General features: G+C 50.6%; 1 protein-coding gene across 7 annotated transcripts in view; it reads right to left on the reverse strand.

Annotated features, from left to right (window-relative positions):
• LOC123376123 (myomegalin-like) overlaps nt 1–24,749 on the reverse strand; it is a 159,515-nt gene that overhangs the window by 122,691 nt on the left and 12,075 nt on the right. For 6 of the 7 annotated variants that reach the window (XM_045027893.1, XM_045027890.1, XM_045027892.1 and 3 more), the window contains exons 2-3: nt 14,892–14,947; nt 7,072–7,292 (exon numbers count right to left, since the gene is read on the reverse strand). In XM_045027893.1, the coding sequence (XP_044883828.1) occupies nt 7,072–7,292; nt 14,892–14,947 (277 nt within the window). Of the gene's footprint in view, nt 1–7,071; nt 7,293–14,891; nt 14,948–23,047; nt 23,110–24,749 lie in introns of those variants that run through there. The other variant, XM_045027891.1, reaches the window with a different exon arrangement.

Below are 24,749 nucleotides of genomic sequence, written 5' to 3' on the forward strand. Positions count from 1 at the left end.
CCAGCGCGCCAAGCAGGCGCGTGGGGCGGCATTGTCCTGGCAGGGCAGCATTTGGCTCCAGCGGACCTTCCGCAGTCATGCCTGCGGGAGGTCCACCGGAGGCCCGGGACGAGCGGACCTGCCACAGGCATGACTGCGGAGGGTCCCCTCTTCCCGTGGCTCCGCTTGAGCTCCCGCAGGCATGACTGCGGCGGGTGCGCTGGTCCTGCGGCTCGGACGGAGCTCCCACAGGCATGCCTGCGGATGCTCCACCGGAGCCGCGGGACCACGGGACGGTCCGCAGGCACTTCTGCCCCGGCCGCGGGACCGGGGAAGGGCGGCGCGAGCGGTGCTGCGCGCCGCCCTGCTTGGGGCGGCGGAATTTCTAGAGCCGCCCCTGCATAAACTTATCAAGCTTAGTCTTAAAGCCAGATATGTCTTTTGCCCCCACTACTCCCCTTGGAAGGCTGTTCCAGAACTTCACTGCTCTAATGGTTAGAAACCTTCGTCTAATTTCAAGTCTAAACTTCCTAGTGTCCAGTTTATATCCATTTGTTCTTGTGTCCACATTGGTACCAAGCTTAAATAATTCCTCTCCCTCCCTGATATTAATCCCTCTGATATATTTATAAAGAGCAATCATATCCCCCTCAATCTTCTTTTGGTTAGGCTAAACAAGCCAAGCTCTTTGAGTCTCCTTTCATAAGACAGGTTTTCCATTCCTCAGATCATCCTAGTAGCCCGTTTCTGAATCTGTTCCAGTTTGAATTCATCCTTCTTAAACATGGGAGACCAGAACTGCACACAGTATTCCAGATGAGGTCTCACCAGTGCCTTATATAACGGTACTAACACCTCCTTATCTTTGCTGGAAATACTTCGCCTGATGCATCCTAAAACTGCATTAGCTTTTTTAATGGCCATATCACATTGGCGGCTCATAGACATCCTGTGATCAACCAATACTCCGAGGTCCTTCTCCTCCTCTGTTACTTCCAACTGATGTGTCCCCAATTTATAACTAAAATTCTTGTTATTAATCCCTAAATGCATGACTTTGCACTTTTCACTATTAAATTTCATCCTATTACTATTACTCCAGCTTACAAGGTCATCCAGATCTTCCTGTATGATATCCCAGTCCTTCTCTGTGTTAGCAATACCTCCCAGCTTTGTGTCATCCGCAAACTTTATTAGCACATTCCCGCTTTTTGTGCCAAGGTCAGTAATAAAAGGGTTAAATAAGATTGGTCCCAAAACTGATCCCTGAGGAACTCCACTAGTAACCTCCTTTGGTCCTAACTATCTTGAGCAGTTTAATATCATCTGCAAACTTTGCCACCTCACTTTTTACCCCTTTCTCCAGATCATTTATGAATAAGTTGAATAGGATTGGTCCTAGGACTGATCCTTGGGGAACACCACTAGTTACCCCTCTCCATTCTGAGAATTTACCATTTATTCCTACCCTTTGTTCCTTGTCTTTTAACCAGTTCTCAATCCATAAAAGGATCTTCCCTCTTATCCCATGACAACTTAATGTACGTAAGAGCCTTTGGTGAGTGACCTTGTCAAAGGCTTTCTGGAAATCTAAGTACACTATGTCCACTGGATCCCCCTTGTCCACGTTTGTTCACCCCTTCAAAGAACTCTAATAGATTAGTAAGACACGATTTCCCTTTACAGAAATCATGTTGATTTTTGCCCAACAATTTATGTTCTTCTGTGTGTCTGACAATTTTATTCTTTACTATTGTTTCAACTCATTTGCCCGGTACTGACGTTACCGGTCTGTAATTACCAGGATCACCTCTAGGGCCCTTTTTATATATTGGTGTTACATTAGCTTACATTAATTTGCCTTCTCTCACTGAATGAAAATAACATGCACGGAGCCAAGTCATCCTGCTGGTGCACCACTCTGTGCCATAGCTAGAAACTGTAGTGCACACGGCTAGATTGTTGACTGGTCCCCCCATCCCCCCGCCCCCGAAATAGTCCAGCATTGCACTGAATAAAAGTAATCTGGATTAGTTAACCTTATATTCCAGCAAATGGAACTAGAGGGTAATGGAGTTGGTGAGGCAGCTCTGCATTAGATCTAACCTATTTTCATGTGCTCCCTCAGCCCTTGGAGCCTCAGCCTGGCAGGGCCCGAGCGAGGGTACTGCCCCTCCCCTCCCCGCAATCAAAGAAGATCCAAGGCAAAGATCAACAAGTAGCAAAACTCTTTAGAGTGTAAACCCTGCACACTGAGGCCCTGGTCTCTTTGAACACACATTTATAATGATGTCAAAGACAGAGTAGTTTAAATGACACTAGAGACATTGACTGTGTGCGCGGGTGATTGGGCCCCATCACTCGGCTGCAACACACCCCACATCCACACACATACGTCAACCACTTGCCAATGATGCTGAGTAATGGTCCAGAAAATATGGACTTTGGAGGCTAAAGACAGACTCCCAGTAGTTCATACCTCCATCGCATCATGTTGGGGGGCCTCACTCATGAGTTTTGATCATGAGGAGTTGGTAATACTGCTCTCAGTAAGCAAACAGGCTAATCGCTCCCTCTCAAGTCCCCCAACCCCCAGTGTAGCTAACTGCCCCCTCGAATCTGTGGTAATAAGGTAATAATTGGAGATATACCAATCTCCTAGAACTGGAAGGGACCTCGGAAGGTCATTGAGTCCAGCCCCCTGCCTTCACTAGCAGGACCAATTTTTGCCCCAGATCTCTAAGCGGCCTCCTCAAGGATTGAATTCACAACCCTGGCTTTAGTAGGCCAATGCTCAAACCACTGAGCTATCCCTCCCCCAGATAACCATCCACCTAAATAAGCCTGCAATATCCCACAGCCTTGGCCCTAGCTCCCTGGAACCATCCCTGCCTCTCCTGGGTTAGGATCCTTGGCAATGCTATAGCAAGTAGGGGTACGACTGCCTGCGAAAGCCACCTGAGGTGCGTTGCTTTGCTCAGGCCCCATGATGTGGCCAACTCTTGCCAGCACCCCGCGAGCCTGTGTTCTTGTCTCCTTGCAATGCCCACTGCGAGGAGCCGCGGCATCTGCCCTTATGCCCTCGCTCCAGCCATGAGATCGTGTTTATGCCACAGGGCCTGCTCTGCACAGGGGGCTGGCGGACACAGAGACTTAGTGCACAGCAGGCCGGGGTGGGAATCCTCTCCACAACAGCCTGCCATGCAGTAACGCCCCCTGTTGATCTACGGCTGTGTCGAACGCTGGGCAGCTACCCTCAGGCTGCACTGCTTTTATGTCACACGCCAGCAGTTAAACCCCTGGGTGACTCCCGAGCCCAGCCCTTAGGGGTGGGATTCGACAGATCCATCCATCAAAGCCCTTTACTTTCCCTGGCTCCAGCACAGGCGCCCCATGAAGGTGACACAACAAATTCCACAGCTTTGAACCCACGTGCGGGGGTCTCCCCCAGGCAAAGCAGAGTGGGAGGCAGGGAGTGGAGGGGCCAGGGTCATTGCTGCTATAACAGGAGGGGAGAAAAGGTGGAAGTGAGGGAGCAGAGGCTCTCCAGGGGGGAAGAGCGAGGAGCATAGCCATCAGGGGCAGGGGAGTCAGGAGGGCACCAGAAAGAGACACCAACAGCAGAAACACAATTGTCATGCCAGCCCAGGTATGTCTGTCTGTCTGGGTTCTCATATGGTGCCCATGCCACCTGATGTTAAAGGATGTAACCATGTTTGGGTGTGCCTGGAGCCGGGGGAGGGCGGTGGTTCCCAGCTCAAGGAGAAGTACCTGAGCTAGCTCTCACTGAGCTGGTGCGCTCAAGACAGACCGTAGCCATTGCAACGAGACCAGCAGGAGGAGCTAGCCATGCCAAGGGCACATCTGTCAGAGACCCTAGGCACATACTCAGGGCACCTAGACCCTCCTGCAGAGCCTGCTGCTGCGGCTACACTCTACTTTAGTGCACTGAATGTAGATAAACCCTTTGTGGTGGGGCAGAAGCCGGCATAGGGCAGAGGACACCACGTCTTGGCAGCAGAAGCTATCTCAATAGATAGTGGACCACTGTGATCACCTAGTCTGACCCCCTGTATAATACATGCCAGAGAACTGCTTCCAAATAATTCCTAGAGCAGATCTGTTAGAAAAACATCCAGTCTTGATTTTACAATTGTCAGCAATGGAGAATCCACCACAACCCTTGGTAAGTTGTTCCATTGGTTAATTACACTCACTGTTCAAAATTTACCCCTTATTTCCAGTCTGAATTTAAATGTTCTCTGCTAGACTGAAGAGCCCATTATCAAATATTTGTTCCCCACGTAGGTACTTACAGACTGTGATCAAGTCACCCCTTAACCTTCTCTTTGTTAAGATAAGCAGACTGAGCTCCTGGAGTCTATCACTATAGGGTTTCTAATCCTTTAGTCATTCTCATGGCTCTTCTCTGATCCCTCTCCAGTTTATCCACTTCCTTCCTGAATTGTGGAGACCAGAACTGGATACAATATTCTAGCAGTGGTCACAACAATGCCAAATATAGAGGTAAAATAACCTCTCTGTTCTTATTCGAGATTCCCAATTATGCATCCAAGAATCACATTACCTCTTTTGGCCACAACATGGCACTGGGAGCTCATGTTCAGCTGATCATCCAACACCAACCCCAAATCTTTTTCAGAGTTGCTGCTTTGCAGGATAGAGTCCCCCATCCTGTAAGTATGGCCTACATGCTTTGTTCCCAGATGTACACATTTCCTTTTAGCTGTATTAAAATGCACATTGTTTGCACCCAGCTTACCAACTGATCCACATCACCTTGTATCAGTGACCTGTCCTATTCACTGCTTACCACTCCCCCACTTTTTGTGTCATCTGCAAACTTTATCAGTGATGATTTGACGTTTTCTTACAAGTCATTGATAAAAATGTTAAATAGCATAGGGCCAAGAACCAAGCCCTGTGGGACCCCACTAGAACCAGATCTGCTCAGTGATGATTCCCCATTTACAATTACATTTTGAGACCTATCAATTAGCCAGTGTTTAATGCTTTTAATGAGTGCTGTGTTAATTCTATATTGTTCTAGTTGTTTTAATCTAAATGTCGTGCAGTACCAAGTCAAATGCCTTACAGAAAGGCTTTTATTACACCAACACTATTACCTTCATCAACCAGCCTTGTCATCTCATAAAAAAATCAAGTTAGTTTGACGGGGTCTGTTTTCCATGAACCCATGTTGATTGGCATTAATTATATTACCCTCCTTTAATTCTTTATTAAATGTGTCCCATATCAGTTGTTCCATTATCTTTCTCAGAATCAATGTGAGACTGACAGGCCTATAATTTACCCTTTTTAAATGCTGGCACAACATCAGCTTTTTTCTATGCTTCTAGAATTTCACCAGTGTTTCATGGCTTATTGAAATCAACAGTAACAGTCCAACAAGCTCCTCAGCCAGCTCTTTTAAAACTCTTGGATGCAAGTTATCTGCTGATTTTAAAATGTCTAACTTTAGTAACAGCCAGGGGCGGCTCTAGTAATTTCGCCACCCCAAGCACGGCGGCACGCCGCAGGGGGTGCTCTGGCGGTCGCCGGTCCTGCGGCTCCAGTGGACCTCCTGCAGACGTGCCTGCGGAGGGTCCGCTGGTCCCGCGGCTCCAGTAGACCTCCCGCAGGCATGCCTGCGGCTGCTCCACCGGACCCGCAGGACCAGCGCACCCTCTGCAGTCATGCCTGCGGAAGGTCCGCCAGAGCTGCCTGCCGCCCTGCCGGCAAAATGCCGCTCCATGCGTGCGCTTGGCACGCTGGGGTCTGGAGCCGGCCCTGGTAACAGCTGTATCTCAGGAGGATGTTAAACCAGTGGACTGGAAAGTATGTTACCACCATATGATAGGACTACATCTTCTTCCCACTCCAAAAAAAAAAAAGAACAGAAATATTTATTGAACACTTCAGCCTTTTCTGCATTATTGATAATTCTACCATTTCCATCTAGTAATAGACCAATACCATTGTCAGGATTCTTTTTGTTCCCAATATGCTTGCAAAACTCCTTAACTCTGCTGGCCATAAAGGTCTCCTTGTGTCCCTTTGTTTCCCTTATCAGTTTTCTACTATTCCTAGTTTATTATTTATATCTGTCTCTATCAAATTCCCCTTTAGTCCGGGTGGGATTGGAGCTCAGAGCAGTTTTGTAGGAGTTCTGAAAGGGATACTATTTCTGCAAGCTAGAGAGTGTCCTCTGGCCCTCTGTCCAAGAGGAGTATGTCCATCTCAACTCACTTCTCCCCTAGTAAGGAAATAACCCACTCCTGTAACCCAGTCTCTTCTGATTACTTGGAAACCACAACACTGCTCATTGAACTGGCATAGGCCAAAGGCAAAAAAGGCTACAGACTCTAGAGAAGATCAAAGAGCGCTGAGAGTTGAAGCCTCAGTCCCAACCAGCCCATCAAATCACTCTCTGCCCCAGGACTACCTGGCAAGCTTTATGTGGGCCCAGGAGGCACTTCAGTGCAAACACAAGCTGCACAGGGCTGTGAAGATGAGGCTCAACCAGGGCCGGCTCCAGGGTGTTTGCCGCCCCAAGTGGCGAGGAAAAAAAAAAACGCCGTGATCGCGATCGGCGACACTTCGGCAGCAGCTCCACCGTGCCACTTTCTTCTTTGGCGGCACTTCGGCAGCAGGTCCTTCCCTTCGAGAGGGACCCACCGCCGAATTGCCACCAAAGAGCTGGATGTGCCGCCCCTTCCCCTTGGCCACCCCAAGCACCTGCTGATGCCTGGAGCCGGCCCTGGCTCAGCATAGTTGGGACTCCTCAGAACCACTATTATATGCTTCCAGCAATGGATGATGCCAGAAAGCAACAGGAGCTCACAGAGACGCAAGGGGAATTGGGACAGTCCTTGACAAGAGAAATAACACAAGGCCCTAAACAAATAACCTGAGCCAGCAGACAAAAGAGCAAGGTAGAACATCACGTGAACTGTTCTATTTGCATTAGGAATAACAGGCTGGGTCTGCAGGCCCCCATGTTATCCAGCCCTCGCGCCAGCAAAGTTCCCATTGACATCAGGACAAGTTTGGCCCCAAGGTGGGACTTACCTTCTCAAAATCTCGCAGGGTTTGGGTCTGCACTACAGGGCCCATCTCCAGGTCACTGAGGACATGAGTCTGCATTAGAGGGCTCTGCTCAAGGCCTGGCAGAGTCTGAGCTGGCACTGGGTGATGGGCTGTCTCAAAGAGTCCTGACGTGGGTGTCTGCCTCAGGGGGTCTTCATCGGAGATGCCTAGGTTCCCCTGCTCTAGGGCATCGCAGAGAACAGCTGGAAAGGGAGCACAGAGGAAATGCAGTTCAAGTGTGTGAAGTGTCTGTTTCATATACATGCTTGACAAGCAAAACTGGATCATACCTACAGATAAAATCTGCATCAAGCTGGAGTTAAAGCACCTATCAGTAATTTAAGACTAAATAGTCATCATCTGAGGGTAACATTGCCTTACAGTAATGCTGAAATTTTCCCACTTAACAATCATTGGAAACTCAGGAAATTCAGAGTCAAGGTTAAATTATAAAGTGAGGCTATTATATGAAATTATGGAAATGCACCAGTAAGGTACCCAAACAACCTTAACTCTTCCCTGGAGCGAGCCACAGCTTTTAAGGTTAGAAGGGACCATTGCGCTCATCCACTCTGACCTCCTCTATCACCCAGGCCAGAGAACCTCACCCTGGGATTCCTGTATCAGGAATGCTAGCCTCCAAACCTGCCTTGCTACGTCCCTCACACATCTAGGCTTAGAGCTGGATTTCACACCCCATCGTTCACGCCAGCAGGTATTTGCAGCATCACATCAGTACAATGTAAACTGGGTTATTTTGGGATCCAAGGACTTTTCCTGTTGTCTTGAAGTTCCTAGATTACGCTCATGGCCATTTTAATTCTGTGAGGTCTGTGTACTGGTACAGTGGTCATGCCATGCCCATCTCCCAGCTACCCCATCAGTTTTTTATAAGGGCTTTACAAAGCCAACAGTCTGTTGCTGCAAAAACACCTAAAATGTAGAGGTTTCAGAGTAGCCCCTGTCCTGGCACCTCCAATCTTTGTCACACAACTAATCCCTTTATTCTCATCACGCCAAGTGCTATAATGTCATGATTGGGGTCTGGGAGTACATTCCTTGTAGATACAGTATTTACCGAGTATAACTGGTGCCTTAGTGAGGAACAGGGAATTACAGCCTGCAGGACTAATCAGGAATTTAAGCCTGGTCTACACTACGCATTTAAACCGGTTTTAGGAGCGTAAAACCGATTTAACGCCACACCCGTCCACACTAAGAGGCCCTTTATATCGGTATAAAGGGCTCTTTAAACCGGTTTCTGTACTCCTCCCTAACGAGAGGAGTAGCGCTAATATCGGTATTACCATATCGGATTGGGGTTAGTGTGGCCGCAGATCGACGGTATTGGCCTCCGGGCGGTATCCCACAGTGCACCACTGACCGCTCTGGACAGCAATCTGAACTCGGATGCAGTGGCCAGGTAGACAGGAAAAGCCCCGCGAACTTTTGAATATTTCCTGTTTGCCCAGCGTGGAGCTCCGATCAGCACGGGTGGTGATGCAGTTAAAAATCAAAATAAAGAAAGAGCTCCCGCATGGACGATGCGGACGTGATCGCTGTAAGGGCAGGCAAATCTGTTCTATCAGCGCTCAAAATCATTTTTTAAATATCTCCAGACAGATGCCATAGCAGGGACTCAGCGCACTGCTGCGTGACAAGCGTAACGGAAAGCCAAAGAATCAAATGGACGCTCATGAACTGGAGGACTCAAGCTATCCCACAGTTCCTGCAGTCTCTGAAAAGCATTTGCATTCTTGGCTGAGCTCCAAATGCTTCTAGGGTCAAAAACAGTGTCCGCGGTGGGTCAGGGCATAGCTAGGCAATTTACGCACACCCCCACCCACCCCCAGAAGTGAAAGGGAAAACAATCCTCTCTTGACTCTTTTACATGTCACCCTATCTTTACTGAATGCTGCAGATAGACGTGATGGTGCAGCACTCAACACCAACATCCTTGCTCCCCCCACGCTATGGATGGCTGATGGTACAAAACGACTGGTATCCGTCCTCATTATCAGGCTATTGGCACATGGGGCAGTGCAAAAGGACTGGTAACCATGCTGACTAGCATCAGTAAGGTCAATCAAGGGCGCCTGGCCCTAATTTTTCCTGGTAGATGGTACAGTATGGCTGATAACCATCGTCATCATAGCAACAGGGGGCTGAGCTCCATCAGCCCCCACCCTTCATGTGTAAAGAAAAGATTCAATTGCCCCTGGACTAGCAGAGGGATGCTGGGCTCCTCTCCTACACACTCCTTACTGTCCTGTCTGGACTATCATAGCAGCTGGAGGCTGCCTTCCACTCATATCTCACTAACAAGTCACTGTGTCTTATTCCTGCATTCTTTATTACTTCATCACACAAGTGGGGGGACAATGCTATGGTAGCCCAGGAAGGCTGAGGGAAGAACGGAATCAACAGGTGGGGTTGTTGCAGGAGCACCCCCTGTGAATAGCATACAGCTCATAATTTCTGCAGGATCTGACACAGAGCAGCTGTGCTCTCTGGTTCTATGATACAGTGGTTCTCTAGTACACTTGCCCATATTCTAGGCAGGACTGATTCTATTTTTAGATACCAAAAAGGAGGGATTGACTCAGGGAGTCATTCCCAATTTTGGCTTTTGCGCCCCTGGCTAAGAGCAGCCAGGGGCACTTATGACAGCAACAGATGGAGCAGTGCAAAAGGACTGGTAGCCACGATCATCTTATTACCAATTTATGGTATGGTAGATGGTACAATATGGCTGGTAACCATCTCTGCTATCATGCAAAAGCATGCTGCTGTGTAGCGCTGCTGAATCGCCTCTGTGAGCGGCATCTAGTACACATACGGTGACAGTCACAAAAGGCTAAACAGGCTCCATGATTGCCATGCTATGGCATCTGCCAGGGCAATCCAGGGAAAAAAGGCACGAAATGCTTGTCTGCCGTTGCTTTCCCAGCGGAAGGAGTGACTGACGACATTTACCCAGAACCACCCATGACAATGATTTTGCCGCATCAGGCACTGGGATCTCAACCCGGAAATTCCAAGGGGCGGGGGAGGCTGCGGGAACTATGGGATAGCTACGGAATAGCTACCCACAGTGCAATGCTCCAGAAATCGATGCTAGCCTCGGACCGTGGACGCACACCACCGATTTAATGTGTTTAGTGTGGCCGCGCACACTCGATTTTATACAATCTGTTTTGTTAAACCGGTTTATGTAAATTCGGAATAATCCCGTAGTGTAGACGTACCCCTAGAAAGTCCAGTTTTTTCTGCACCCAGATTTTGCAAGCTGTACAATTAAGAGTAATTTATTGTTATGCTGGAGGATGTTGGTAGCTGCCAAAAAGCAGGTCTTTGATCTATGGACAGTCACAGACCTCACTGAAGTTGATGGAGATGCTAGTTGTCCTCCATTCTGCCTAAATGGAACAAGCAATTAAGCTTCTTTATGGAGAAAGATAGCTGAACTAATAGACACCACCATGCAAAGCACTGGCCACATGGAAGACCTGAGCAAGAACTAACTCAGGGAATATAGGAGGAGTTTCCCTGGGAACTGATGGCAAATGCCAAGGGCTGGGGCAGTGGCGGATTAGAGTTAGTGGGGCCCTGTGCGCAGCTTCCTTTTCGCCTGCCCCTGGCCCATGCCCCCAGGACCCAGCCAAGAAAAAGAACATTCTCTCTTATCTTCACACCCCCCCCATTTTTCATTCTCTTTTTTCTTCATTCTCCTCCTATATTATAAGTAATGGAAAGTAAATGAAAATAAAGTGAGGTACCTTGATTGGGGCAGAGGGTTGGGGTGCAGGAGGGGGTGAGGGCTCTGGAAGGAAGTTTGGGTGTGGGGTGCGGGCTCTGGGCAGGGGTGTGGGAGGGGGTGCGGACTCTGGAAGGAAGTTTGGGTGTGGGGTGCAGGATCCAGGCTGGGGCTGGGGTGTGGGAGGTGGGCAGGGGGGCAGTGCTTACCTTGGGCAGCACAGCTCCCAAAACGACCAGCAGCGGCTCCTAGGCAGGGGGGGGCCAAGGGGTCTCCATGTGCTGCTGCCCGCAGGCAGTGCCCACGCAGCTCCCATTGGCCGCAGTTCTCGGCCAATGGGAGCTGTGGAGTCAGCACTTGGGGCGGAGGCAGTGCGTAGAGACACCCTCCCCCCAGGGGCCGCAGGGACATGCCAGCTGTGTCAGGGAGCAAAACAGCATGAAGGGAGGGAGGCAGAGTGGGCAGGGAGCTGCCTTAGCCCTGCTGTGCTGCTGCTGGCATGTCTCTGTGTGCCCCTTGGGTGGGAGGTGGGCAGCAGGTCTCCATGTGCTGCCCGGGGGGAGGGGGAGCAGCGCATGGAGCCACCCCCCACCAGGGGAACACAGAGACGTGCCAGCTGCTTCCGGGAGTGGCATGGGACCACCGGCCACCTGCCTGCCTGCACCCTGCTGCCACCAGCCGGGACTCGGGGGCAGGTTGTCAGATATTTGTCCTGCATTTTGGGGGGGCCCCCTATCATTGGGGGCCCCATGCCAATGCACGGTCTGTTTCATGGTAAATCTGCTCCTGAGCTAGGACATTAATTGAATGGCAGAGGTGGGTGTGAGAAGCAGAAAGAAGCCAGAAAAGCCAGGAGAAAGTCAGAGAAGCAGGGGTCGTGTGGCCCTGAAAGGAAGCCAGAAGAGCTTCTTTGGCACAAAGTGCTGGCTGGCAGCAGGCTTAGTATTGTCAGCCAGTAAGTCCCAGCTGTTGGTTGTTCCTACCATACATTCTTTGTAAATAAATAGGATTGCACCAAAGAAACATTTGATTTGTATCATCAGTTTCTCCTCCTAAGGGAAACAACCCGACAAGACCCCATATATTGGCTAACTACTCAAGCTAAACGGGACAATATTTTCTAGCCTTTGTGCTCACCCAGGAGTTGAAATGCTTTGTGATGGATGGATAAGGTTGTCTCAGAGTTCCTGGGTGGTTTCTCAGGGTATCACTATCGGGGTCAGTTAAGGCTATTTGCTTGACCCTCTCTGGATGTCAGGGGCTTGTTTTGTTTATAACTACAGTAAAGAACAGAAATATCAGACACATAGATAAACACAATATGTTGGGGAACAGACAGCATGGCTTTTATAAAGGGAAATCATGCCTCACCAATCTGTTAGAATTCTTTGAGATAGTCAAACAGGAACATGGACAAAGGTGATCAGGAGGATATAGTGTACTTGGACTTTCAGAAAGCCTTTGACAAGGTCCTTCACCAAAGCCTCTTAAACAAAGTAAGCAATCATGGAATAAGAGGGAAGCTCCATTCATGGATCAATAACTGGTCAACAGATAGGAAACAAAGGGTAGAAATAAATGGAGAGAAGTAAATAGTCGGGTCCCCCAAGGATCTGTACTGAGACCAGTGCTGTTCAAATTTGGAAAAGGGGGTGAGCAGTGAGGTGGTAAAATTGCAGATGATACAAAATTATTCAGAACAGTTAAGTTCAAACCTGACCGCAAAGAGTTATTAAGGGATCTTACAAAACTGGGTGACAAAATGGCAGATGCAATTCAATGTTAAAAAGTACAAAGTAATGTACTTTGGAAAAAATAATCCCAATTACACATGCAAAATGATGGGGTCTAAGTTAGCTGTTACCACTCAAGAAAAAGATCTTGGAGTTATAGTGAATAATTATCAGAAAACATCCACTCAATGTGCAGCGGCAGTCAAAAAAGTGAACAGAATGTTGGAAATCATTAAGAAAGGGATAGATAATAAAACAGAAAATTCATAATGCCAAAACTGAAATCCCTGGTACACCCACACCTTGCATACTGCCCGCAGTTCTGGTCGCCCCATCTCAAAAAAGATATATTAGAACTGGAAACGGTACAGAGAAGAGCAAGAAATTTGATTAGGCGTATGGAACAGCTTCCATCTAAGAAGAGATTAAAGAGACTGGAACTGTTCATTTTAGAAAAAAAGAGATGCCTAAAGGGGAGATACGATAGAGATCTACAAAATCACAAACGTTATGGAGAAAATGAAGAGGGAAGTGTTATTTAGCACATCACACAACACAGGAACTAGGGGTCACCCGATGAAATTAATAGTCAGCAAATTAAAAACATACATAAGTAAGTATTTCTTCACAGAACACACAGTTAACCTGTGTAACTTGTCATGGATGTTGTGAAGGCCAAAACTATAACTTGTTCAAAAGAGAACTGGATAAGTTCATGGAGCATGGGTCCATCAATGGCTATTAGCCGGGATGGGCAGGGATGCGACCCCATGCTCTGGGTGTTCCTAAACCTCTGACTGCCAGAAGGTGGGACTGGACAATGGGATGGATCACTCCATAAATTGCCCTGTTCGGTTAATTCCCTCAGAAGCATCTGGCACCGATCATTGTCAGAAGGCAGGATACTGGGCTAGTTGGACCATTGGTCAGACCCAGTATGGCCATTCTGATGTGATTACATTACAGCATTCTTTTAGGGTTTTTTATCCTCAGCTCACTGACAGGAACCCTCAGCCTTACCCCAAGCGTCAAGTGTTTTGTCTAAAGTCGTCCTTATGTCCTTGGCAGTTTGAATTGTCTGACATGTACTGGAAAGAGGTCAGCTTGGGGAGCCCCTGAGCTCTGCCATCCAATGGGACCAGCTGAGCCAGGCTGCTCTGCAAGTCACTAGTATCAGACAGCCAGGAAGGACGGACACCTATGAAGCGTCAGGGGTTGGCATGGTGCTCAGCCAGCTTCTTATTACCCGTCCCTGCTTCCTCAGGCACCCAGTTTCTTATTACCCGTCCCTGCTTCCTCAGGCACCATACCTTGACTCTGGCCCCTGCCTCTGTGGCATCCCTGAAGCCCACAGGCCCTGCTGAAGGCCTCAGTGGGCCAGCAGGAACCATACGCACAACACAGACAGTACTAGGGTCCCTGGCAGCTCCTGAGGACTTTCAGGTGGCCATAGGGAAGGAAATCTGGGCCTGGGCCTGGAATCAGGTTCTGGACCAGGGAGCTAGGAAGCAGGGGAAATGGTTGTGAGACTGGTCTAGAAGTGCACTCGTTCCCAAGCCAAAGAAAGAGAACACGGGCAAGAACTCTCTTATGTACTGGAGCACCTCACACTCGAATGTATTTCCCTGGGGGGCAGGGTGAAAATCCCCATTATGCAGATGGGAACCGAGGCACAGAGACACTAAATGACTTGCCAAGTCACTCAGGAAGTCTTTGGTGGAGCAGGGTGGATCCAGGTCTCTCAAGCCCCCTGCTAGCACCCTAAACCACTGAGCCACCCTTGCTCTCCCGTCTCATAAGGGTTATAATGGAAGACTGGTCACTATGCATGATCACGTGACACCACATTAAGAGGAAAAGAGATCTAAAAACAGCTGGAGGGTAATGGAAGCATGAGTAATGTGCTGGGGTCTATAAATAACTAGCTATCCCAGACCAACTGGATTGCTTTGCTGAGGGAATTACAAAGTTAGTGGATCAAGGCTACAGTGCACATGAAAAAATAACATGAATTAGCTGGAATTCATGTGCTGTCAGATGGGGTGGCTGCTGCCCAACGACCACAGAGGAAGGGTCATTATAACTGGCCATGAATTGTGCTGGAGAGAGGTGACCAATAGGGTACACCAGAGTTTGCTGCTAGACCTCCAGTGCTAACTGGGATGGGGGACACACAGCACGCTCCTGACATTTACAAGGGTCCCGAGAGTGGGAGGAGCGAAGAACACAAATCAGAGGCACCCACACAGACAGCAGGGCCATGCCTGACCTGGGAGCAGACCAGCTCTTCAATACAGGGCAGTGCTCTTTACCTGTCACGTGACTGGCTCCGGGCACCATCTCCTTTCCGTCACCATCGCAGTAATCCCTGCAGAGAAAGGACACATGGGGAATGTCAATAGACAGCACTGCACACCAGGGCTGGGTTTCCAAGGCAGAAAGCTTCCCTTCTTTTACTGACAAAGACCCCAGTACTGACCCCTGGCACTGTATCCATAGAAACCACTCCACCTGCCACAGATCCAGAGAGATCCCGACAGAAAACCCCAGCATCACCATTCAGAGTGTCCCCAACACCATCCTCCCCACATATCTCAATACGGGGAGTTCCAAGCACTCAATGCATTCCCCATCCCACAGCACTATTAGAGCAGTTCTGTGCCCACAGCTCACTCTAGAGTTGCTCATGTCACGTTCAAATAGTCCAGCTAGAAACACCCCCCCATTATTTATTTCTGACTTTGGTTTTGTGTCTCACTGACGCTGGGAGCTCTGGCTGGGTTCACTGACAACAGACTTATCAGCCACCTTCTCTAGGCCTGTCCCCATGTGGGGCTTTGGGAAGCTCCAGCATGTGGTATAAATAGGATGGCTCCCCTGGGAGAGAAGCCTGACATCTCCTAAGGGTTTTGGTGCTGTGACAAAAATGGAGTGATACACAATGTTGTGGACACAGTAGGAGCTGCAATGTACAAATCTCAGAATATTTATACTTGGAGACTGCATCACCTGACCTGGGGTTCTAAGACTTTCTGCGCATCTATTGATTGAAGGCAATAAAGGCAGTGGGAAAAGCAACACAAGGGCTTCCGAGATAAGGACACCTAAGTACATGCTAGAATTGGCCAAGCCGTTTGCTTCCAAGATTCCTTTTCTTGCTGTAAACCCTGTTTCGTAATGCTGGGACCCGCCAGCCCACAGGGCTACCAACAGTTTAGAAGTGCCCTGATTCCTGCAGAGAGGAGGCATTGTCAGCAGCTGTCTAGGGGTTCAAGCTGGCATAGAGGGATGCAGAGGTTATGTCAGCACAGCAGTCAGAGGGGTGACTGCAGCCTAGGCACACTTGTGCTAACTTTGCTCTAGCTAGCATGGCTAAAAATGGCAGTGAAAACATGACAGCCTGGATCCCAGCGGAGGCTGCACAAGCCTCCCTGGAACTCCGGGTACGTACTCACGTTGCCCCATGTGGTGGTGGGCTGGACCCCCATCTTCACTGCTGCTTTTAGCCATGCTAGCTAGATTCCAGCTAGTGGGGCTATGCCTACCTGAGCTGGAGTCACCCTGCTCCGGCTGCAGTGTGGACGTTCCCAGTCCCCATGGAATGGTGCTTTTCCAGTCCAGGAATGGCAAGCATCAGGGGAAAACACCCATTGCATTGAGCCTGCTCCATTATCTTAAGATCTGTTCTCTCTCAAGTGCTTTTGTTCTAAACAAATGCCAATTAAAGGAAGCTGTTGGGTCACTAATTCTCACTGTCATGCCCTGGAGGGACAGAATTGCAGGATCTGGGCATACACCAGGCCTGCTGAGGTACTCACAGAGGGCTGAACCAGCTCCTGTTCTGAGAGTGGCAGGATCGCCTGATCCCACCCTGAGAGATGATGGCCAGAGCCCCCACGGGGTGCTCTCAGAGACACCAGGAGGGCTCAGAGGTGCAGTCCACCCGATAACCGGGACAGGCACTACAGTTAAGGTACGAGCTGTACAGACCTGCAGTTGAGGCTGTCATGCAGGAGAAAGAAATTCAGGTCCTGATCCCACACTGAGTGCTGTGCAGGCAGACCCCTGAGCCCATGCAGTGTTCACTGCAAAATGAGGGCTTTGGCACATGGGGCTGGGTCACACATTATAGACTGGCTGCAATTCACGGAGACTCCTCCTCCACGAGCCAGTTGAACACCCAGCACTGTGAGTTCGGAGCCTGCCTAGCCCTGTGCACTACAAGAACCATCTGTCTTCAGTTGCTTATAACTTTGCTAAACCGTAACCTTGGGGGCTGAAATGTGCCATGTTTCGGCTGCACTGCAGCTTTCCATTTATTGCCGATACATCTGATTTTGCAGTGGCTCTGCCAGTTTTGAGAACTGAGATACAGGAGCAGGCGGGAAGCAGCACTGTCAGTGTTTACAAAGGTTAGCTGCAGCCTTTCCTCAGACACCTCTTGCAGCTCAGGGATTTGGAGCAGGAAGCTAGAAACCTGACAGGTCTGGGATCAGAGCCACCTGGCCTTTTGCTGCTCCAGGAAAATCTGTCCAGACCTGGCCAAATTACAAGCCACAGAAAAGTGTGTTTGTGTGTGTGGTCCCTAATCCCAGAGGGGGCCTGTTTGGTGCCAGACGATAAGTGTAAGGACAGCGAAGCCATTGCGGGTTGATGGCAGGGTTGGGATGGAAATGGAGGTGCCCTCAGGTCAGAGTCACTCTAGACCCATTAGCAGCTCAGATTCCCTCCACTCAAACTTGAGTGGGTCTGTCTGAGCTGCTGGCAAAGAGAAGAGAAATCCAAGCCCCCCTTGGGAGGGGAGGGAGGAAGGCACAGAGAGCTCCTGAGGAGAAACTGCTGCTACCCATGGGACTCAGCCTTCTGCCTTTTCTGCACCACTGCATTAACCCCTTCTGGCAGCACGCCCCACGGCAGACCTGCATGGTGAGCTCTGCTCCTTCCTCATTTGAGAGGCCCTGCTCAGATGCTATGCGAGCACTAACACAGTGCTGGCCCAACCCCACAGCGGGGCGCGTGCCCAAGGCAGTAGAGCCTAGTGGAGATCTATGTGCCCCGGTGAGCAGAGCCCATGCACCTGGCAGCGTGAGGCTGGGCTTGTGGCCCGGCTTTGGTACAGAACCAAACACTGCACCAGAAAAACCTTTCTGCAGGAGGAATCCTCTAAGGAAAACATGGCAGGTTCCAGGCGCTACCAGTGACCTGATGTCCCTCCCTGGACAGAGAGACACACAGGATTCACTAACTTCCTGTCTGTCTGTGTATTCCTTTAACAAGCCCTGTGCCCCCGGGGCTGGATGGGGTCACTGAGTGGGCAGTGGAAGGCGATGAGGTCTATTACGGCTGGAAGGGCAGCAGCTCCTGCTGGCGCTCAGGTTTCCTGCCTCGGACAGGCCAGTCACTGCACCAATAAGTGGTGAGTTACGGGATGGGAAGAACGAATACACTTGGGGGATGGATTACTTGGGGGCAGTGAGGATTGGACAGTTGGGGACACAGGGGAACCCCCCATCCCCAATTTAGGGGCGGCGGGGACACACACAGAGCTGCTGCCTCCTCCATGGAAAGAGCTGAGGAGATCCCCCAGCCATGCCCTACTCCCCAATGGAGAGAGAGGTCAATAGATGCTGGGGGAGTGGGGCTGCTGCTCCCCCTGGAGACTGCAAGGTGCAGGACAGATAAATCTCAAGCCACTGGCCTCCGCACAGGAACAGGGCACACCCCTTCATGCAGCCTCACTCTGCATCTTCACTGCAGAAAGACAGACTGTTACCCAGAGCAATAGCTGAGACCCAGCGCTAGAGACAGCAGCAACCTGCATGGAACTGGGAGAGCGGAGCCCAAGTTGCAGGAGGGAAGGGTTAGGAGGAAGCAGTCTGCAGTCCATGTGCACATGGTTGGCCAGCCGGCTGCAGTTGCAGCACCTCTGTAAATAGGTCTCTTGATAAAGAGCCAGTTTCATTTCAGAAACAAGGAGTCCTTTCATGCTATTGCCCAGTTGGCAGGATGTCAAAGAGTGCCCATGCCTGCATGCAGCCACAGACACACCCCACTCCTGGCTCGTCCCTACCTTCGACTGGTTTAACTTTGCAGCCCTCACAGTCTCCTAACACAGCGTCGCCACATCTCTTAGGCTAGGTTGGTTTTGGAGAGAAGAAAGGAAATTCCATGATGTGGACTCATTGGCCCAGCCACTCCCAGAGCCCCCTTCCCTACACAGGCTCTCCCATCGGGTCACCATCCATGAGTATGCAAAGCCAACAAGGGACATGGCTCTGACCTGGTAGTGTCTTAACTTCCCTTTGCACAGGTGTAAGTGACTCTGCAAGATGCAGGGCAATGAGGCCCAATAGGAGCTGCCCTGTGTACTTCCAGAAGTCACAGGAGAGCTCTTCTGCAGAAGTTAGGAGCTATGAGGCAGGAGCTCACTCAGGGCACTGCTTCACCTGTCAGACACACACACATATGCAGTGTGACCTTCCCCAGTTCATGTACAATTCATGAGCTGAGGAAGAAAGCTCCATGCCAGAGGTACTGCACATGCACAACTCTTATAAATCCCACAGTGAGGGTATACACAGGAAATCAATGTAATCAATTATTTACAAATTCACACACACACCCCAACAGAGAGACAGGAATGGTCATCACTTTACATAGCACTAGACAAGTACATAGGAAATGAGCCCCCAAAAGGAGGAACAGCATTACAATTTACTAAGCTAAAGCACATTAGTAGGTGAATAAAAGAGCAAAACTTGTTGCCTGGCAGCTGCAGAAGGAAGAAATTCAAAATGAAACTAGGATGAAATTCACCCTCATGTCCAAGCAGCTGATCCATGCACCTCCACTGAAGTCAGGGCTGACGCAGTGGGGCCCCTGCATTGGGGTGAACTGACTTTCATTCACTGCACATGAAAAGAAGTTAGCATATTTTATATTTTTATCTTTCAGGAAGGTTTCCATGACTTCACTGCTTAGCATCCAGAAACTTAACATGCAAGAACCAAAAACAGAGAGAGACAAAGCAGGCTGCTCCCTAAAGCAGAGTGGCACAACTCACCAACTTTGCTTTTTGCAGACTGCCTGCTGAAGGCCCAGATCACATGCTTCTCTACAAAGCCCCTTAGCCTGCAAGCAGGCGTGGGAAACCCCTTACTCTTAAAGTGATAGCTAGTCATTTTAACCCCACTCTCAATATACCACAAACTGCACCCTTAATGAACTTTTAGACTAGGGTGACCAGACAGCAAGTGTGAAAACTTGGGATGGGAGTAGGAGGTAACAGGAGCCTACATAAGAAGAAGACCCCAAAATCAGGACTGTCCCTATAAAATCGGGACATCTGGTCAGCCTATATTAGATGAACCAAGAAATTAATACCACATCCCCCCACATGGTTTGAAATGTTTTATCACACTCTCCAAACTGTAACACAAGAACCTACACAGACGTAGAGAGCATACGTAGCTGAGACCAGTTCTCTTCCATTGTAAGGGAGGATAACTGGAACTAGGCAAAATGCTGACGTTTGCATGTTTCCAAAGCTATATTCCTCTTCACTCAGGGAAGCTCCTGGGGAGCTAACCCAAACGTTAGGAGCCTCCTAGACCTAGATCACTCCTGCATTCACCAAAGCATCAAGCTATGTCATTAAAACACCGGGAAGAAATGAAGCACACAAGTCAAGGGATTGCAAGAGTTAAGCTGTGATAGCAATATTCCATTTTGGGTACCTTTTATTCCTATTAGCCCTGCAGAGCCAATGCAGCTAAGACCGAGGGTCTGTCTTTGTTGCAAAAAAAGGTGCAACATGTAGAGCTGGGGAGAGCTCAGTTGCTGTGAAATCCTACTGGAGACAATGCACTAGTAGTTCTTATCTCAGTGTAGCTAGCTGAGCTCAGCCTAACTCCTTCCTCCATCTGGCATTTATCTCAACTAGCTATGTCAAAGTAAGCAATACCAGTGCCATAAAAAAACAGTTAGGTTTTTTAGTGCAGAGAAGACACAGGGTACATGAACACTGCAAGTTCAGTGTCCTATTTCCAGCTCAAGGAGACATACTCAGCTAGCCCTCATCAAGCTAGTGTGCTAAAGATACAGAGCAGCCACTGCAGCGCAAGCGGTGGAAGCGGATAGCTACCCTGAGGATGTACCTAGTGTCTCCGATGGGCACACACTTGCCATCCCACCACTCGTGCTCCACACCTACAGTCTATTTTTAGCACCTGATCTCCAGGAGAACTAGCGTGATTCTGTCTCCTTGCTGGGCATCGCCCACCCAGCTCCAAGGGTAGATACAGTGTATATCCATAGGTGCCAACTCCATGGGTGCTCCGAGACTCAAGCACCCTTTGAAAAAAATAGGGGGTGCTCAGCACCCGCAGAGACGGATTACATGCATCACTACATTCATCTGATGAAGTGGGTATTCACTCACGAAAGCTCATGCTCCAATACGTCTGTTAGTCTATAAGGTGCCACAGGACTCTTTGCTGCTTTTACAGATCCAGACTAACACGGCTACCTCTCTTATAAGAGATGGATTAATCTTTTGTGGGCCTCGCCCCTCGCGCTCTACCCCAAGGCCCTGCCCCCACTCATCCTCTTTCCCCCAAAGCCCCACCCACCACTCTGCCCTGAGACCCCACCCCTGCTTGGCCTCTCCCCCTGAGGCTACGCCCACCCTCTGCGGGTGAGGTGGTGGAGAGAAGCGAGCACCCATCGGCAAAAACAAAAGTCAGTGTCTGTGGACATATCCATAGCCTGGGCAGGCTGGATTCCAGCTCGCTTAGCGCCCCAGCCAAACTGTTCACCACGTCTCCATCAGACAAACCCACTGAAGGCACTGGGGCTCTGCAGGGAACTGACGGCCTCATCTGAAGACAGCAGAGTTGCACAGACGTCCCCGAGGGGCTGGCGTGGCCCTGCCAAGCTACACTTCACCTGGGACTATGCTGAAGGAAGGAAGGATCCCATTCAGCTCAAAGCCTTTGCTACATGGGGCCTTATGGTCAAACATTTCCCACCATTGCTGCCTTGGGCTCAGCTCCCTCCAATGGTCGCAATAGCGAGAGCTCCAGCGGTGACAAGGCAACAGAGGCTGGAGGGTGGAGACCTGCTCTGAGCAGGGTCAGACAAGGTAGGGAGAGATTCCCGACCGGGGTAGGGGAGAATTCCCCCAGTGCAAGAACAGCACATGGCACGGGAGCCAGGAGGGCAGAGGCTAGTCAGCACAACTGATGTGGCTGGAGTGTCTCCACCCGTCTTCCACTCTAGGTGCAATACAGAGCATTGGACACACAGAGGATGCAGCTGAGAGACACACAAAAACAGCTTCCTCCCACTCCATCCCCAGTGCCCCAGCAATGCAAGCCTCCAGCCCAACTCCTCCCCGGTTCTCCATCCCATGCAAAGGCTAGCAGATGAGGGGGCTGGGACAAGCATGGTCTCAAGGTTACAATTGAGGATCCAGCCAGGCCCATTTCACAGCCACGCACCCCTCCCTAAGAACGCCCTGCACCAGGGGATTAAATGGGCTTACTGGCAGTGCAATTGTCTATGGCACTCAAACTGAGACACAAATATGACATGTCTCGTCTCATTTCCTCATGTCGCCTTCACTCCTGCAAATCCACCTTCTTAAAAGCCCTCTCCCCTACAGCCACCTTCACGCCTGCTCTCATGCTCCCACTCCTCCTGGGAGCACATAACGGATCCATGCCAACCTCGGACACTACGTCAGCGCAATGCTACAGCTCTCACTGAAACAGAGAGTTAATGCTTTCCTGGGAACTTTCATGTGCCCACCTTGTCTGCCTTGGAAAGGTCCCAAAATAGCTATGTTGGAATAAGAGTAAACCCACACAGGGTTTACAATGAAATAACGATTCCAGTCAATGCTCAAGTGTATGCCAGCGCTTAGAAACTGATCCACAAACTTTATATAAGGATGGCTACACCCGTCAGCCAAGGCTCTGAAATGGAACCTGCCAGATGTCGGCCAGCCCAGCACTTCCCAAAGCATCTAGGTGTTCCTTCGGTCACCCATCCACCATCTGAGCAGCGCCCCCTTCCAGCTACTGATCCCAACCAACCCAGGTAGCCAGTGAGATCTGGCAACCTCACAGCTTGAAGTATGGCTTCAGGACACCAAGCACCACCTTATCTGACTTGTCTATGGATTGGCCTGGGGGAGAAATGCTGCGTTATGGGGAGAAGAGCTTTGCTGGTGACACGAATGGTTCTAACTGACCTGCCGTGCTAGCCTCTGTCCAGTGCACATGGACTGGAGCTAAGGTGCATGTGAGCTGCCACGGGGACTGTGTGCCCAGCCTTCCCGCAGCCAGCCATGGGGCTCCCTCCCACACGGCATGCTGCAGGAGGACAGCACAGCCCGGGATGGCAGGGTGAGACAGAGAGGGATCAATCACTGGAAGGTCCTGGGTCCCACAGGCCCAGCACTTACCTTTTCCTTGTGGCAGCCCCTTCCATCTTGTGGCCCCTCTGCTTGCTCCTGGGGACAGCACCTCACTGATGCTCAGAAGCTGCGTAGGGAGAAGGTAGAAGGGCCCGGGTGTTTCTAGCTAAAAGCACAGTGTCTCCCTGCAGAGGAGCCAGCCTCCTTCCTGCCTTGTTTGGCGCAGAGAGTCTCTATCCAAATCACAGAGCACAGGCTGTCCCAACGCAGCACACCTTGGAGCAGGCAGGCCGGGAGAGCAGCTGAGCACAGAGGACTCACACAGAATCCCAGATGACTGGCTGGCACGAGTTTCTCAGCACAAGCTGAGCTGTCAGCCCTGCTGGAGGTGGAGCCCGGGACAGTCATCAAACAACCGCACTAGCATGCTGTGTGCTGTACACAGCCGCCCCGCAACCAGCGCAGAGCAACAAGGATTCCATTGAAGGGGAGCAGGACCCGTTATGCAAGCTCCTGGGGTGGAAAGCACAGCCTCCAGCCCTGCAAGTGCAGAGCTGCGAATGTTGCCACACTGACGGGCGAGAGAGCCAGCCTGCTTTCTAAGCCCCCTGCCCACACACATCAGATGCCCAGAAAGGAGAATTCTGGGTCCCACAGTGGGTTCCTGCTTGATCTGCCACCCTCCCAGCCTTTGTTCCCCCCTTGCTGTGCAGGATCCTGTCTGAAGATGCCATGCACCTGTGACATGCGCACACTGGGTTCCGGGGTTAAATGGACAGCATTACCCGGAGAAGCCCAGCTGATTATTATACCTGTGTCACAGCTCCATGGAAACAGTCTCCGGGGGGGGGGGGGTCACGTCTCAGCAGCACAGCGTCTCAAAGTGGGCTCCACCCCACCCCCCGTGTTGCACATTCCAGCACTCCAGGCAGGCTATTCTTGATCTGGTCTCAGCCTGTGGTCTGGACAGAAACTGGGCCTGCAGCAGAGTCTGGAATTATCCGAAGAACAGCCACAAATTCTGCCGCCCACAGAGGAGGGACAGTGCAAACGCACTCCAAACAGTGGAGACGCAGAGAGCAAGACAGCCAGACGTCGGCTTTGTTACACAGCTGCTTTCTCTGCACCCCCAGCCTCTCTGCTGGTGCGTCGCTAGGTGCAAACAACAGAGGCGTCCGTCTGATGCCATCACCCCTGAACGAATGCACCTCATACTTCAAGTCAGCCGGACTGATTAGCAGGCTGTGGCAGCTGCACATTCCCATCCCAGGGCTACCAAATCCAGCTCCACAAGCAATACACATGGGAGAGATGCAGGCCTACGCCTGCACACTTGGGTTTCCAGAGTTCGGCACCTCAGCGTCAGGGGCCCATGGGCAGAGATGCAGGCAGCTGCATTCCTCTGGCTCAGACGGAAGCTGTGGTCCCAGCACCTCGGAGATCAGGCTGCTTCTGTTCTGGTGCCTAAATAAAGGGCAAAGGGCCTAGGCTTAGCCCCCACATTTAAAAGGTCTGGGGGAAGTGACTTGTCCTAGGTCACTATCAGAGGGCAGAGGAACCCCCCCCTCCAGGTTCCTGGCCTCCAGCCCCAAGAGCACCGAGCTGTCTCCAGGGGGCAGGGGCAGGCCACACAGCGCTGTACCCCTGCACTAGTGATCCCACCAGCCTGTCACTGGGTGCAAACCCCGAGGGCCTGGACTTGGGTCACCTAAGCGTAGGAAGCCACGGGGCTGACTGAGCCCAGATAGAG

Source organism: Mauremys mutica, chromosome 8 (genome assembly GCF_020497125.1).
Source record: "Mauremys mutica isolate MM-2020 ecotype Southern chromosome 8, ASM2049712v1, whole genome shotgun sequence".
Lineage (NCBI taxonomy): Eukaryota > Metazoa > Chordata > Testudines > Geoemydidae > Mauremys > Mauremys mutica.